The 16,559-nt window shown below is 48.7% G+C and overlaps 1 protein-coding gene across 2 annotated transcripts in view; it reads left to right on the top strand.

Annotated features, from left to right (window-relative positions):
- The window catches only part of LOC109908966 (uncharacterized), a 48,688-nt gene extending 35,711 nt beyond the window's left edge, over positions 1–12,977 (top strand). For both annotated transcript variants that reach the window (XM_020507789.2, XM_020507788.2), the window contains 13 exons: positions 2,845–2,957; positions 3,845–3,909; positions 4,090–4,217; positions 4,316–4,381; positions 4,480–4,545; positions 4,703–4,897; positions 6,839–6,932; positions 7,027–7,155; positions 7,312–7,358; positions 7,483–7,629; positions 8,991–9,191; positions 9,334–10,423; positions 11,019–12,977. In XM_020507789.2, the coding sequence (XP_020363378.1) occupies positions 2,845–2,957; positions 3,845–3,909; positions 4,090–4,217; positions 4,316–4,381; positions 4,480–4,545; positions 4,703–4,897; positions 6,839–6,932; positions 7,027–7,155; positions 7,312–7,358; positions 7,483–7,629; positions 8,991–9,191; positions 9,334–10,423; positions 11,019–12,491 (3,814 nt within the window). In that variant the 3' untranslated portion in view covers positions 12,492–12,977. The remainder of the gene's footprint in view (positions 1–2,844; positions 2,958–3,844; positions 3,910–4,089; positions 4,218–4,315; positions 4,382–4,479; positions 4,546–4,702; positions 4,898–6,838; positions 6,933–7,026; positions 7,156–7,311; positions 7,359–7,482; positions 7,630–8,990; positions 9,192–9,333; positions 10,424–11,018) is intronic.
- Positions 12,978–16,559: the final 3,582 nt, after the last annotated feature.

The following is a 16,559-nucleotide window of genomic DNA, read 5'->3' as shown; positions in this document are numbered from 1 at the left end:
ACTTACTAGGAAACTGGGACTCTAGACTTCAATCCAGCCCTAGAAACACACTCCGGTTGAGTCAGCTTCTTTAGTCTTGCTTTTTTTGTCTCTTTCCCTGTCTGCTTCTCTCTCAGGGTCTCTGGCATAATTATCTCCCCTCGTCCGTTAGGCTACTCTTGCTCTGTATTTTAAAAACAGCTCGCTAATTCACATCTCTGTATGAGTGAGTGCGGGCACCTGTCTCTCATTGCCTAATCTGTACCTGTGGAAGTGCTAGAATGCAGCCCCTCTATCCACCCCTCACTCTCTCTCACACTCTCTCTCACACTCGCACCACCACAGCCCCTATCTTTCTGGCCTGAACTCATAAAGCCTTGAGCAGCGCTGGCCATGGCAGCCAGGCCTCTGCAGCCTGGGCCTATATTTATCTCTCTCCTAGTTAGTGGGACTAATATGGGAGGGGAGGGGGGAGGGGGGGGGGGATGTCAGTCACACACACACACACACACACACACACACACACACATATGTCTTTCTGGGCGTAGGAGGAGAGTGGGGTGCTAGGCTATCAGAGAAGGGCCTCTCACATAGTGGTGATTTGTGTCTGTGCCCTAACAAGTACTGCCCTGTGCTGCATGCTGAAAGATGAGTGTTGCCCTCTGCCTCAATGCCCGCTCCTGCTACCCGTAGACATGAATCGGGGCCAAAGCTGCTCTAGTCTAGAGTGGCTCTCTTTCTACCATCATACAGCCACACTCATTATTTCCACTGTTAGGGGCTGAACCCATAGGGCTCTGGTCAAAAGTAGTGCACTATTTCAGGATTGGGGTGCCGTTTGGGACACGCAGGCATAGTGGTGATTCAGAACACTCTAGCATAGTCAGAATAGTTCTGAAATATTTACGACGGACCGTGTATGAGTTTCTAACTACATTGGGGAAATGATCAGCCGTAGCCTCATCAGTTGAGGTGTGGATAATATTTCACATTGGAACCAGTTACACGGAGTGTTCTAGATAGTTAGTGGACAACAATGCCCCCTTTTTGTCTACTGATCCGACTGTTGGGTTTATCTTACACAGTAAAGATCCATTTCCCGTGCTTCATTTGAATGTGAATTACAGTGGCTGATCAAGGCAGTCTAGTCATTGTATAGTCATTTAATTTGAGTTATTTTATTTGTAGTAATTTTAAAGAACAAATGTATTTTGTAGCAACAGTAAAGATCCACTTGACAGTGATGTATGTCTGGCTACCTAGTTTTGGATTCCTACGCCGGCGGGAGGTGCAAAGCTCTTCGCTGAGGGGTCAGTGTTGTATTACACTTGACATTGTGCCGCTTCCTGCTGGAGCTCTGTCCTGTCTGCCGCTGCTGCCTGTGGTGCTGTCTGTCTGATTCTGATAGGCTACTCATCGTTTTCAGGTGTCCCGTAGTGGAAAACACAAGGTGAATGCTTAACCCCCTCTCTTGCCTTCTAACTCTGTCGCGTGCACACAAACGCACGCACTGTACACACCACGCGAGATACGGCTCTGCTCCTCTTTCCTGCCCCGGGCTTGCATGTGCTACACCCCGTGGTTCAGACATGGTTAGATACAGCTGTACAGGTGGGGAGAAAAGTTTGTGTGAAACATAGCGGTGTGAAGGCCGCGTGAGAGATGGTGAAGTATGAGGAAACTGCTGGGTCAGGGGTGAATGGGTCAGGATGGGAAGTGAGCTCAACCCGGGCCAAGTTTTATTTTATTCTCTTTGTTTTCTTTCTATTTGTGGTCAAGGCGTGTCCTCCTCAGATTGCACAGCCTCTCTCTGCCACGCCACCCCCATTCTTCTGCTATTCGTCTCATCGTTGCTCATTTCCCCATCCTGTGTCTGTCTGTGAGGGAGGACAAAGACCGACGGACGGTACTGACTCTATGCCTCCCAATCATCCACGCAAGATGAGGCTGGCTGTATGGATCATTTCGTAGGGCTTAGCATAGTAGCAGCTCACAATCAAGACACACTTCACATGGGGGTCAATAAGGCACAATGGTAGCCTAGGCCTGTGTGGGGTCAATGGTAGCCTAGGCCTGTGTGGGGTCAATGGTAGCCTAGGCCTGTATGGGGTCAATGGTAGCCTAGGCCTGTGTGGGGTCAATGGTAGCCTAGGCCTGTATGGGGTCAATGGTAGCCTAGGCCTGTATGGGGTCAATGGTAGCCTAGGCCTGTATGGGGTCAATGGTAACCTAGGCCTGTATGGGGTCAATGGTAGCCTAGGCCTGTATGGGGTCAATGTATCAGTCACCTGACAGTCTTCAGTAGGTCTCCTCGCCCTCTGATATGAGTTAAGGTCAGTGTGCCACCATGTGAGAATATGTTTTGTGCTGTGGAGATGTAAGCTACACACTCGTGTCTGTACACACACACCATCTCCATCAGCTAGTAACCCCTGTAGATCGCGTGACCTCTCCTCTTGTTCTAGTGTGGTGATGGTGTGCTGTGTACTATAGTTAACGTGATTATGTGGTACCACAGAGGAGTGATCCCGCACATGAACTCCCACAGCGGGAGTTCCATCTGAGCCAGTTGTGCAGAGGGGGGCTCTAACTGACCCTCAGCCCCCAGCTGTTAAGGGGATGTGGCCTGGCCAGAGGGGAACATTGTGTTCTGTGCTGGAGTGCACGTGGCTCTGTCTGTTTATTACATGTAGTTACACCGGGTTGTAGCTAGCGCCTGGACCACGTTGTTGTTGTTGTTGTTGTTGCTCTTCAGACTGACTTGTGAAGAATGAAGCTCTGTGTGTGTGTGAACCTCTAGCCCGGAACATTCTGTTAGCCTCATTCTCTGGCCCCTCTGTGACCCTGTTTTCTCTCTCCAATCAGCATCAGCGACAGCTTCCTGACTGTGAAGGGCGCCGCCGTCTTCCTGCCTCGGGGAAATGGCTCCTCCCCTTCCTCGGCGCCCGGCACCAGCCAGCGGCAGAACAAACACACAGGTATGCCCTCCCACTGTCGGACGGACTGACAATAAACCAACAGACAAACACAACCATAGGACAGGGGTGAGTTCATTAGGCAAACGTTGTGGAACGTTCATGATAGAAATGCCACACATACGGCCAACGCGATTCCTTACTTTACATGTCAGTGATGCCTGTCTGTTCAGCTCTTTATAACATAGGCTATTTCTATCTGAATGTTCCACAACGATGTGTCCTGCTGAACGCGCCCCAAAACTCAACACAGACTCATGGGAAACTGATACAGCCCCAACATGAGGCCTAACCATAGTGCTGCTTATCGTTGGAATGCAGCAGGCATTCTGCAGTGTTGAGGGAACAAACCCTTGTGCTGTTGTGTAAGTCACCAGAGCAGAGCTGTCCAGTTCAATTGACCCCATAGCTGTTACAATATGACACCGGTGGTCCACTGACTGCACGTTGCCTTGCCATAGAGTTGCTATTTAGGCGAGTGTTTTTCCATACGAGTGTCCTCGTGCTCAAGGGCAGAGATAATTGTTGTAACTCTCTGCTCCGCTGGGTTTGCTAGGAGGTTTTTCCCAACTCTGTTAGTCGTATGTACCAGCCCTAATGTTTTTTTTCTTCTCTTATTTTCAATGACGAATGTCCTTTTGGCCCTTGTAGTAGTAATTGTGAAGGACACTTTGTGTTTTTCGGCTGCTTTCGAATGTAAATGTTTCCCCGAGCTGTGTTTAAATGTTTTATTTTTTTAAAGTTTCTTGCTTCGTTTTAATCAGACACTGTTTTGTATGCCTGTATAATGTGGACTGACTTCACCCAGAGGAGGATTGTGTAGGCGCAGATGGCATGCAGGGTGTACGACGCTGCTCGTGGACTGATGCTCGCTCTCTCTCCTCCCTCAGGTGACCTCCAGCTGCACCTGCAGACCATGTTCACCGTGCTGCGGCCAGAAGACAACATCCGCCTGGTACGTCATCTCGCACGCTCGGCGCCGCGCTCTCATACGTGAAGCGCAAATGTCAAATTCATGACGTTTCATTCACATGGCAGACAAATGAGTCTGGGGACTATTCTGACGAATACTTCCAAAATGCAGAGAGTTTGACCTCATCCCTCCTTTTCTCTCCCTCTCCCGTCGTCCCATAAGGCTGTGCGCTTGGAGAGCGCGTACGCTCAGCCTCAGTGCACGCGCTACATGGTGGTGGTGTCCACCAATGGGAGACAGGACACGGAGGAGAGTGTGGTGCTGGGCATGGACTTTGGCTCCTCAGACAGGTTCGTAGTTAGTACTACTGCATGCAGTGTGTGTTAGAGACCCACATCTTTTGGAGGTGTGTGTGTGTCACGTCTTTAACAGCGTTCTCCTCCTGCAGCTCATGCACAATGGGGCTGGTTCTACCCCTGTGGAGCGACACACTGATCCACTTGGACGGAGACGGGTAAGAAGAGCGATACGACACCTGTTTCCTCCTCCTTGCGTTTACTGTCGTTCTTTTGCCCAGTGGGACTGTCACATAACCTGTCTGTGTCTCTGTAGGGGCTTCAGTGTGTCCACGGTCAACAGGGTCCATGTCTTCAAACCGGTCTCTGTCCAGGCCATGTGGTGAGCGCTCCCCCTGTCATCGCCGTCTCTGTTCCTCAGACTTTGGACCCCCCCCCCCTCTTCCTCTATACTTGTCCCCTGTTTTACGTTGTTTATCCTGTTATCATGCTTTTTCCCCCTCTTCTTACCTCTCCACCTCCCCCTGTTCCCCCCCCAGGTCCGCCCTGCAGTCGCTCCACAAGGCGTGCGAGGTGGCCCGCTGTCACAACTACTACCCCGGCAGCCTGTTCCTGACCTGGGTCAGCTACTATCAGAGCCAGGTCTCCTCTGACCAGGTCTGCATCAACGAGTGGAACGCCATGCAGGACGTCCAGTCCCACCGCGCCGACTCGCCCGTCCTCTTCACCGACGTGTGAGTGTACCACTCAGTCAGACACACACACACACACACATATTAAGCAACTGTGGTGAGGTCTTGTGGGGGTTAGGTCAGCTGGACTCACACCAACTTATCTCCCAATGAAAACAACATTGCCCAATTACGAGTGCAGTGCCATCTGATTCCCTTGTTGCCACGACTCCCAGCTTCAGGCAGACCTTCTAGGACCCCTGCAACCTTTGCCTTAGAGACCAGAGGTCAGACCCCTCAAAGCTCTCAGCATTACCTGGTTATGACCGAGGTATCAGCAATCTGCTGTAGCAGGAGGATGCAGCTCTGGGTTTCAGGTTGTATTAACCGGGGAAATTCCCCACCCAGTCGCGGTCACGTGTGCCTGCTCGTTTAGGGGGGCCTTTCTGTAACGCCGGAACTCGGCTTGCGTGCCAGCAGCGTCTAAAATAGCCCTCTCTCCGTGACCGCTTTATTTCTGCATTTGGAAAAAGTAGCTAGACAGATGGGTAGACGAGCGGACGGATAGACAGAAGCAGGTGGGCAGTTGGAACGAAGGGGAGGATGGAGGGGTGACGGATGAGTAATTGAGTAGAGATAATACCACTTGACATGCTGGGAGATGTTTTAAGGAGAGGAATGGACTGAGTGCCACCGAGGCAGGGGAAAGAGGTCAAACCCAAAGCGGTTTAAAGGTATTTTCCTGGAGAGATGAGGAGAGTAAAGCCTCTCCCTAAGCCTCCGCAGTGACATCAAACGTCCCAGCGAGCGTTAAGGCGCGCCATGCAGGCACAGTGGAAAGACGTGCACACACACATACTGCACACACACACACACCCTGGTTAGGCTTGAGTACTGTGCACACACACTTAAAGGCAGACTATGCTAGTGTTGTTATTAAATCCTGTTGGGGTCACTGCCGAAGCTAAGATCCCTGTCGATGACAATCAGACATCATATTATTTGCCCTCGCTCATTGCACATTCCTTCTATTCAGTATTGAGGCCATACTCTGATTTTACCCAGATTTGGTATATGCATGTATAGCGTGAATGTGTGAAATTGCATACAGTGTATCGCTTATGACTGTAGTGTGTTGGGGTCGATTTCAATTCAGGTGGTCAACTGAAATTCCAATGGATTCCAATTCCGAGTTTACTTCTTGAATTGACTGAGTTAAAATTAAATTTATCCCTACCCTTGAGTTCATTGGCGTGTGTGTGTGTTATTCAAAGTGGTCAGGGTCTCTTGGCAGAACCAGTAACCCAACCCCGGCGATAGCTCTGTCTCGTCCTGGAATGTGCAACAAGTTTCAAGTGTCCCAAGTCCCCAAACCCTTTCCTCAAGAGTTCAATCAAGTCTTTGTTTCTATAAACAAGCTCTTTCCGATGTTCCAATAAGGACGTGTCATAATAATAATAAGCGTGACGGGTCATCAGACTGGGACACAAAAGCCCAACACACCTGTTGCTGCTGCTGCACAATGTTGACTGTTGTGGGAGCATAGCCACTGGCCTACATTACGGTGTGAATTGTGACGAGAGGTGATTTGGTAGGAGCAGGAGCGAGAGATCGCGAGGGGGAACAGACGAGGATAGAGGGAGTGAGCGAGTGATTGGGGGGGGTGGGGACTGAGGGAGGGGGGAGAACAGAAGCAGGGTCTCATGGGACCTAATCAGGGCATGTTTCCCTTAGTGCTGCGCAAGTGGCTAAATGTGTCCTCAAATGCAGTTAGAGAAGGGAGGGCAGGGACTCGTTATAACAAGAACAAATGTGGACTGAGCTCTGTGGTTTTGTATGATGTGGAGAACCTGGGGCACGAAGTGGCTTTAGTGAGTTCCTCTAAGTCCTATTTAGTGTGGTGTGTCAAGCTGTTTTGGGTGAGAGGTAAATTGAGCCCCCGTAACCCTCCGAGGTGGACTGAGAGGTGTGTGTGTACTGAGGGTGTGTTTTGTGTGTCCACAGGCCCACAGAGAGGGAGCGCACGGAGAGGTTGATCAAGACTCGCCTCCGCGAGATCATGATGCAGAAAGACCTGGAGAATGTCACCTCCAAAGAGGTGGGTTACAGGCGTCGACGCACGCACACTACCGGTTCTGGTTCGAACAGGTTATGTACGGGTTCTAACGGGTTCTCTACTGGTTCCTCATCAGATTCGCACAGAGCTGGAGATGCAGATGGTGTGCAACCTTCGGGAGTTCAAGGAGTTTATTGACAACGAGATGATCGTCATCCTGGGTCAGATGGACAGCCCCACAGAGATCTTTGACCATGTTTACCTGGTAAGTACACGGTCAAGGACTGTGGCACCCTATTGCCTGTATAGTGCACTACTTTTAAGTCGTCTTCCTCTTTTTGTACCTTTTTCTGCCTGTTTGTCTGCTGATATCTCTAAGATTATCTGTCGAGTTTGGACTTAATTCTGTTTCTGTATCCAGGGCTCTGAGTGGAACGCTTCAAACTTGGAGGAGCTGCAGACCAGCGGGTAAGAGACCATTCTGACTTGTCTATCATCAATGTCAGACTGTTGGTTACTGTGACAGTTGCAGCACAGTTTCAATACTGAGTAGAAGTTCCAACGAGTAATGTTCTCCGTTTCACTCCTTCAGTGTGAGGTACATCCTCAACGTGACGCGGGAGATCGACAACTTCTTCCCGGGCATGTTTGAGTACCACAACATCCGCGTGTACGACGAGGAGGCCACCAACCTGCTGGAGTACTGGAATGACACCTACAAGTTCATCACCAAGGCCAAGTAAGAGCTCTGATATGATGCACTCTATTCGGTGTCCTGGAGTCTCTAGAAAGCCATCTGTCAAAGAAAATGTAGTATTATTGATTAGGTTTTAAGAGGATTCGCTTTAATTTTGAGAATGTTTATATTAAAATTTCATTTTTTGCATATTTGATTATAGCATTGTTCTTTTTAGCAATGTGAATGGTCTTTACCAGGGGTATTCAACTCTAACCCTGCGAAGTCTGGAGACAGCTGGTTTACTGTTCTACCTGAGAATTAATTGCACCCACCTGGTGTCCCAGGTCTAAATCAGTCCCTGATTAGAGGGGAACAATGAAAACAAGCAGTAGAACTGGCTTCTAGGTCCAGAGTTGAGTTTGAAGGCTCTATACCATAACCATGAGACACTATATCAAGATACAATACTGTACAGTGCATTCGGAAAGTATTCAGACCCCTTCCCCTTTTCAACATTTTGAAACGTTACAGCCTTATTCTAAAATGGATTAAATAAATAAAATCCTCATCAATCTACACACACTACCCCATAATGACAAAGCGCCTTTACTGTGAGACTCGAAATTGAGCTCAGGTGCATCCTGTCGCCATTGATTATCTTTGATGTTTCTACAACTTCATTGGAGTCCACCTGTGGTAAATTCAATTGATTGGACATGATTTGGAAAGGTACACACCTGTCTCTACACACCTGTCTCAGAGCAAAAACCAAGCCATGTGTTTGAAGGAATTGTCCGTAAAGCTCCGAGAGAGAATTGGGAGACTAGTCAGGATTGAGGGAAAGATGAACGGAACAAACCTGCTCAGGACCTCAGACTGGGGCAAAGGTTCACCTTCCAACAGGACAACAACCTTAAGCACACAGCCAAGATAACGCAGGAGGGAATGTCCTTGAGTGGTCCAGACTTGAACTCAATCGAAGATCTCTGGAGAGTCCTGAAAATAGCTGAACAGCAACGCTCCCCATCCAACCTGACAGAGCTTGAGAGGATCTGCAGAGAAGAATGGGAGAAACTCCCCAAACACAGGTGTGCCAAGCTTGTACTGTAGCATCATACCCAAGAAGACTCAAGGATGTAATCGCTGCCAAAGGTGCTTCAACAAAGCACTGAGTAAAGGGTCTGAATACTTATGTAAATGTTATATTTTATATAAGAGATTCTTTTTCTACACCTATTTTTTATTATGTGGTATTGTGTGAAGATTGAGGAGAAAAAATAATTGAATCCATTTTAGTACAAGCCTGTAACATAACAAAAATGTGGGGAAGGGGTCTGAATACTTACTGAATGCACTGTATGTCATCAGCTTGTCCTCTTCACTCCCTCTCCTCTAACCCGTGCTCTGTGTTCCCCTATTAGGAAAGCAGGGGCTAAGTGCCTGGTCCACTGTAAGATGGGTGTGAGTCGCTCGGCCTCCACGGTGATCGCTTACGCCATGAAGGAGTACGGCTGGGACCTGGGGAGGGCCTTCGACTACGTCAAGGAGCGTCGCGGCGTCACCAAGCCCAACCCCTCCTTCATGAAGCAGCTGGAGGAGTACCAGGGTATCTTGCTGGCCAGGTAGACAGACACACACACACAGCTCTCACATCCTGGGCCACACAGACGACTGGCTCTGCAGTGACCTCTTTTCCAGTGTAAATGATGGAATGAAGAGAATTGACAGTTTGTTCTTTTCCTCCTCCTTTCTCTTTCTCTGCAGTAAGCAGAGGCACAACAAGTTGTGGCGCTCCCACTCGGACAGCGACCTCTCAGAACGCCACGAGTCTCTGCTGTGTAAGACGCGCCCTCACAGCCACACCTTGGGCCACTCGGACCCCCACAACAACAACGGCCCCACCCCATCCCTGCAACGCTTCCTGCTCCAGGCGCTTGGCGCCGCCAATGACCCTAACAACAAGGCCAAGGGCTCCCACATCTCAGACACCCAGTCGGAGCCCGTCCGACTCACTCGCTCACACTCACACTCCCCTGGCCCGTCAGCATCCAACGGTCTGTGTGACTCCCGGGAGAACCGGTCTTCTCGAGGGCGGGGACCCCGCCAGGACCCCTTCCTCCCGCCGCTGCCTGCTCCGCGGGCGGCTACGGTGGTGCCGGAGGAAAGAATGGACAACTCTGCTCTGGCGGTGGTGGCCGTGACAGTGCCAATCACCGCCGTCCCCCATCCTCCCCCCTCACTGCATATCCTCCCTCCTTCTCTCTTCCCCCAGCCACTGGCCAAATCCCACCATCTAGGTTTGAGCACACAGCTGTCCAGTCCTGTGCCTAAACAGAAAGACCAGAGTGTAGCGCTGACCCTGGATCTGCCTGACCTCAGCAGCTCAGAAGTCGTATCTCAGGCCACCCTGGAGTCCAGCGACGACTCGGACACCCTGGGATACTCCCTGTCAGACCCGCTGAGCGAGAGGGGGGAAAGTGTCATTATGGTGTCCCCAGGGATCCCCATGGCCGTGAGCCCACTCACCGCAACAACGCCACTGTCTTTAGGACCCTACGCCAATGATGACAACAACAACCCCAGTGGTGGCGGTGACAAAGATACTGTCCTCGCTAACCCTGTTGACACCACATGTGTTACCGCGTCCTCCAACCTCAGCACAGACAGCATTGACTTCTTCAGCGCCCGGGAGAAATTCCTGGGCCTGTCCCAAGACGGAAGGACTCGGATTCTTTCGGAGCAGATGTCTCAGCGGACGCCTCAGCCGCGGTGCCCCAGCCAGGAGCTGCAGCTGCTGTCCCCCGAGAACCCTGCTGGAGCACTGCCAGTCACAGAGGAAGAGGAACAGGGAAAGGTGAGGTGGCCATGTTTTTTGGTGTTTTTTTTTTATACATTGAAATTACTTCGAATGATGAACGCCAGCCTCCTGTCTATGGTCTTCAGGGCTCCACAGCCCTGCTGAGAGTTACTGAGTGATTAACAAGATTACAGTACTCAATGGAGGCAGTCAATCGAATGGATTATGATCAAATCCATTGGATAGGGAGGGGGCAACACAAGGATGTCTTTGGGGATGGTTTGTACAATACTGCCACCTATTGAAAGTACCGTTACATTTATGATCAGTTTCCATTGCTAATACATTGCTAATATGTAACATCAGGGGCCCTATATATCAAGCATCTCAGACTAGGAGGGCTGATTTGGCATCAGTTTTGCCTTTGAGATCACAACGAATAAGATTATATTGACAGGAGGAGCTGATCCTAGATCAGCAGTCTGAGACAGCTGTTGTCTACAGACTTTGTGATGGTGGTGTTCTTTTCTTTCTGTAAAATGTCTTTTAGAAGCTTTTAGTGATGCTCCAGCATTAATACAAAGGTAACTGTGCTTAGGTATCATTTAAAGCAGACATTCAAACCATTCTCTCTGTTCCGTCTCCATCTCAGAGTTCGCCCCATACGGAGGACTGTAGCGACCGATCCAGTCACGCCAAAGCCTCGCCGCCTCCCCATCACGACAACGGCGTGTCAGTCCGCCATATCGTCACAGAGATAGAGTCCATATCCCACCCTCCGGCAGCGACGCCCCTCTCCTCCGCTCAGCCGGCTCCCCGCAGCCCCCAGCAGCTGTGCCCAGATGACCAGGACGAGGTGGCACCACTGACCTCGCCCTCCTCCTACCCACAATCCCCCTCCACGCCTCCCTCGGATTGGCCGGCTGGCTCGGTGCGCAGGGCAACCAAACAGCTGGAGCAGAGGCTGAGGCAGGAGCTGGACTTAACTCTCAGCAACACGTCTACCCAACGCTCCCCTCTCCACTCCCCCAGTGCAGAGTTTCACCCCACACCCTCTCCTCTCCAAACGACAAGCACGGACTGCCCACCCCTCCTCGCTCCTACCACTGACTTCCCCCCTGCTCCTGAACAAGGAAGAATACTGAACGAGGCTTTCACTGTGTCTGCAGAGCCCAAAGGAGACAGAGAATTTACCAGAGGAACAGAGGAGGGAGGGTTTGTCGTCTTAGACATGGACGTTGCCCCAGAGCCTTCCTTCTCTCACTACCCAGACGCCTGCAACACCCCTAAGCCAATCCCAATCATCGTGTGCCCGTCTCTGGAGCCATCTAGGGCCCAGCTCCGGGCCTCCCCTGCACTGCTGTGGCTGGAGGGGGTGACGGCCCTGGACTCAGACACGGATCGCCCCTCTCCTACCCCACCCCACCACGGAAAGCTGGCCCTGGCACGCAGCAGTGAGGAGCTGGAGAAGATCCAGGAGACTCTGAGGGAGCTGCAGGCCTTCTTGTATGAGGCAGGGGGGCTGGGACTGGGGGCTGGAGAGAGACCTGGTCAGGGGCAGCATCCGCTCCAGGGCCTGCATCACAGGGAGATGCCCTTGTGGCATAGGGCCATGGAGATCGAGGTGCGGATCCGCCAGGCGGGCCTCACGCCCCCCTCCTTGATGAAGCGCTCAGCCTCGCTAGCCAAGCTGGACTGCCTGGAGCTGTCAGCCAACGACCTGAGTGACTGGGACCTACGGCCCACCACTGCCAGCCCTCATGGACTCCCATTGGTGCCCACCCCTCACCCCCGCTCTCACCATCACCCCAGCTTAGAAGATGTCTCCAAAAAGCAGCGGGTGTTGTCCTGGAACCCCCCCACCACCCCCAGGGCCCCCCTAAAGGGGGTGTACCCACTGGACCCAGACAGGACTGATAGGGGCTCCCAGATTGCATGGAGTGATCCCCCATCTCCCTCCTCACCTCCATTTCTTGTTCATCAAGGGGAGGAGCTAGAGACAGACCTCTCCCCCCAGCTCACCCACACCCAGTCCCCGAAGAGTGGGAAGAGTCACCTGCTGCGGCGGGTCCGCAAGGCTACCGACAAGAAACGGACTGCCACTGTGCTCTACAATACCATGTAACCTCACTACACTCGGCCCTAGGCCGAGGGTGTCTATGAGTGTGTGTGTGTGGGGTTGCCTAGGCCCTACATGTGCACTATGTTCCAGACTGTCCCCCTTGGGCCCTTGTCTGTCGTATGTGTGCACTGACTAGCTGTGTTGGACCCTATGTAATCTGTTAGTGTGGACTTGTGGTCTGTGTATGTTCAGGTGAATGCTGAGTCTGTGGAGGTATGTGTGTCTGTGCCCCCCCCCCTTATGGTTTCTAAAACAGCTGTAATTTCTACAACTATAATTAGTGGGCTGTTTCTCAAACAACATGCACTTTACTCTTGTTTTAATCTTTTTTAAAGTTGTTTTTACCTGGGGAATGTTTTTGCACTGATTCTATGGTAGCCTGTCTGTGTGTGAAGAGAAGTGTAAGTCACATCCTTTATTCTTATTTTAAACGAGACAAAGTTGGTTTTTTTATCCTGTAGCTGTTACATATTAAAACATTTTTTTAAATACATGACTCCTGTGATTCATAATTGAAATCAAGAGGAGTTAAATTTTTTAAAAGAGATCTCCTGTAGTGTTCTGTGTTCAGTTGTAAACGTTGTGGAGCATTGTTGATAGAAATGTCCTGAACAGAAACGACATGGTCGCTTCTTCTACATGTCAGAGAGGTGTGTTTGTTCTACGTAACATATTTCTCTGTGAACACTGCTCAACGGTGTGCCCTGCTGAACTCGGCCCAGGTTTCAATGGCTCTGCCTTATATTGAGGATCTGTCTTGACGTCCCCCATGTGGACAAGACAGGAAGTGCAATGTTAGGCCCAATGTGTTCTGAGGCGTTCAGGAAATAGCAATTGGAAAAAGCACCAACTCAAAAATATCCAGCATCTACATGTAAGTAATGTTTCCCTAAGGTAGTGAAGTCTGCACTGCAGAATATTTAACACTGACAATTTTACTTCCCTGGTTCATCGGTTTAATTAAAATCGTCTGAGATTTAGGTTGCCAGCCTCCCAGATGATATAGTGTCTGATATACACAGGGTGCTGTCATATTGGAAAGCTTTCAAAGAATCTACCTTGTGAATGAAATGTAAAGCCTTCCCCTAAAACGCAGTAGTTTAACTCAAATGTAGAAATATTTGTGAAATGGTACACTAAAACATTTTCAACGGGTTTATTAAGTTCAATATTTGCCCTCCCCGATGTAAACGTGGAGGAGTGTTCCAAATGAAGAGCCTCATCCTTGTTGCAGATGTTTGGTTTAGCGCCCTCCAAATGCATTTGGGATGGGTATGTTATTTATCCTCTACCTCTAAAGATTCTCCACACGTTTACAGCGCTGAGCCCCTTGTACTGTTTTTATTTGTTCCAGCAAAATCTGATTTGTTTTTAAAGATGAAATTAGATGTGAATGCTGCTCAAAACAGCCTGTCTGGTTCCTGGGCTCGTGCTTTCACTGCAGTCATTTGGTGAGCTGGCTAGTAGATGCTGAACTACGTAGGAAGGTTATCACCCAATGATGTGTATAAACCCTGGATTGCTGTGTAAATGGCCAATGAGTGGTTTGAAGCCACCGGCTGCCATATTGGTACTCCTCCATAGGAATGAATGGGAATCCTACAGTATTTCAAATGTTTCAAGGGCAAAATTACATGTATTTAAGAATTTCTTTGTTGTAGTGAGGATAGTAACATTACTGCTCAATAGAATGTTTATATATTTATATACAGCACCAGTCAAGTTTGGACACCTCATTGAAGGGTTTCTTTATTTTTACTATTTTCTACATTGTATAATAGAAGACATCAAAACTATGAAATAACATATTGAATCATTTTGTAAACAAATCAAAATATATTATATATTTGAGATTCTTCAAAGTAGCCACCCTTTGCCTTGACAGCTTTGCACACACTTGGCATTCTCTCAATACGCTTCACCTGGAATGCTTTTCCAACACTCTTAAAGGAGTCCCACGTATGCTGAGCACTGAGTTGGTTGCTTTCCCTCAATCTGCGGTCCAAACCATCTCAATTGGGTTGAGGCCTGGTGATCGTGGAGGCCAGGTCATCTGATGCAGCATTCCATCACTCTCCTTTTTGGTCAAATAGCCCTTACACAGCCTGGAGGTGTGTTGGGTCATTGTCCTGTTGAAAAACAATTGATAGTCCCACTTAGCCCAAACCAGATGTGATGGTGTATCACTGCAGAATGCTGTGGTAGCCATGCTGGTTAAGTGTGCCTTGAATTCTAAATAAATCACTGACATTGTCACCAGCAAAGCCCCACTACACCATCACACCACCTCCTCCATGCTTCACGGTGGGAATCACACATGCAGAGATCATCATCTGTTCACCTACACTGCGTCTCACAAAAAGACACGGCGGTTGGAATCAAAAAATTCCAATGGACAGATTTCTACCGAATGTTAATTTCTTGTGTTTCTTGGTCCAAGCAAGTTTCTTTTTATTGGTGTCCTTTAGTAGTGGTTTCTTCGCAGCAATTTGAACATGAAGGCCTGATTCACACACACTCCTCTGAACAGTTGATTTTGATGTGTCTGTTACTTGAACTCTGTGAAGCATTTATTTGGGCTTCAATTTCTGAGGCTGGTAACTAATGAACAGAGGTAACTCTTCAGCAGAGGTAACTCTGGGTCTTCCTTTCCTGTGGCGGTCCTCATGAGAGCCAGTTTCATCATAGTGCTTGATGGTTTTGCGACTGCACTTGGAGAAACGTTCAAAGTTCTTGAAATTTTCCGGATTGACTGACCTGCATGTCTTAAAGTAATGATGGACTGATGTTTCTCTTTGCTTATTTGAGCTGTTCTTGCCATAATGTGGACTTGATCTTTTACCAAATAGGGCTATTTTCTGTATTCCGCCCCTACCTTGTCACAACACAACTGATTGGCTCAAACGCATTATGGAAAGAAATTCCACAAATTCACTTTTAACAAGGCACACCTGTTAATTGAAATGTATTCCAGGGGACTACCTCGTGAAGCTGGTTGAGTGAATGCCAAGAGTGTGATGTCATCAAAGCAAAGGGTGGCTACTTTTGAAGAATCTTAAATATAAAATGTAATTATTATTTCTTTAACACTGTTTTGGTTTACGACATGATTCCATATGTGTTATTTCATAGTTTTGTCTTCACTATTATTCTACAATGTGGAAAATAGTAGAAATAAAGAGAACCCCTTGAATGAGTAGGTAACTTTTGACTGGTTCTGTAAATGTTCAGTTCACATAATATAATTAAAAAATATGTATTAAGGAGTCTGTAATATAATATACTTGTCAAACACGAATGTAGACATTAATACATGCATTTCTATAGATTCCAAAATATTTTACAATGCAGGTGTACCTAAATGGCGGCACCTGTGTGTAATCTAGGATTAATACTTATCATTGGTATCATCTGACTGCAGTTTGTGTTCATTTTGTTAACAGGTAAGTTGACTGAAAACGCATTCTCATTTAGAGCAACAACCTAGGGAATAGTTACAGGAATGAGCCAGTTGGAAGCTGGGGTTGATTAGGTGGCCATGATTGTCAGATTGGGAATTTAGCCAGGACAACAGGGTTAACACCCCTACAATAAGTGCCATGGGATCTTTAGTGACCATAGAGGGTCAGAAGGACACCCATTTAACATCACATCTGAAAGACAGCAACCTATGATGGGCAATGTTCCCAATCACTGCTGTGGGATATGTTGTTTTTTTTACAAAAGAGTGCCTCATATTGGTCATCCAATACCACTTCGAGCAGCATCTGGTCTCTCATCCAGGGACCAAACCTGCTTAGTTTCAGAGGCAAGTCAGCAGTGGGATGCAGGGTGGTATGCCGCTGGCACGAGGTACAGTATATTCAGAGATCAGCCAAGGTACTGGGTTGTCATAAACTGCAGTGAAGATTGCGCTGGTTTATACATGTTATTGAATTTCCTGTTCTATGATGGCATCTGGAGTAATTCTTAATACTTTTTCTTATCGTATAACTTTAACAGAATGTTTAAGTTAGACACTGGTTTGGTGCTGGAGACAAGTCATCTGATGTTAAAAAGCTGTGCATTTGT

This window comes from Oncorhynchus kisutch, linkage group LG18 (assembly GCF_002021735.2).
Source record: "Oncorhynchus kisutch isolate 150728-3 linkage group LG18, Okis_V2, whole genome shotgun sequence".
NCBI classification, from domain to species: Eukaryota; Metazoa; Chordata; class Actinopteri; order Salmoniformes; family Salmonidae; genus Oncorhynchus; species Oncorhynchus kisutch.
Note: the sequence above shows the minus strand (reverse complement) of the source record. Positions and strands in the feature narration are given on the sequence as shown.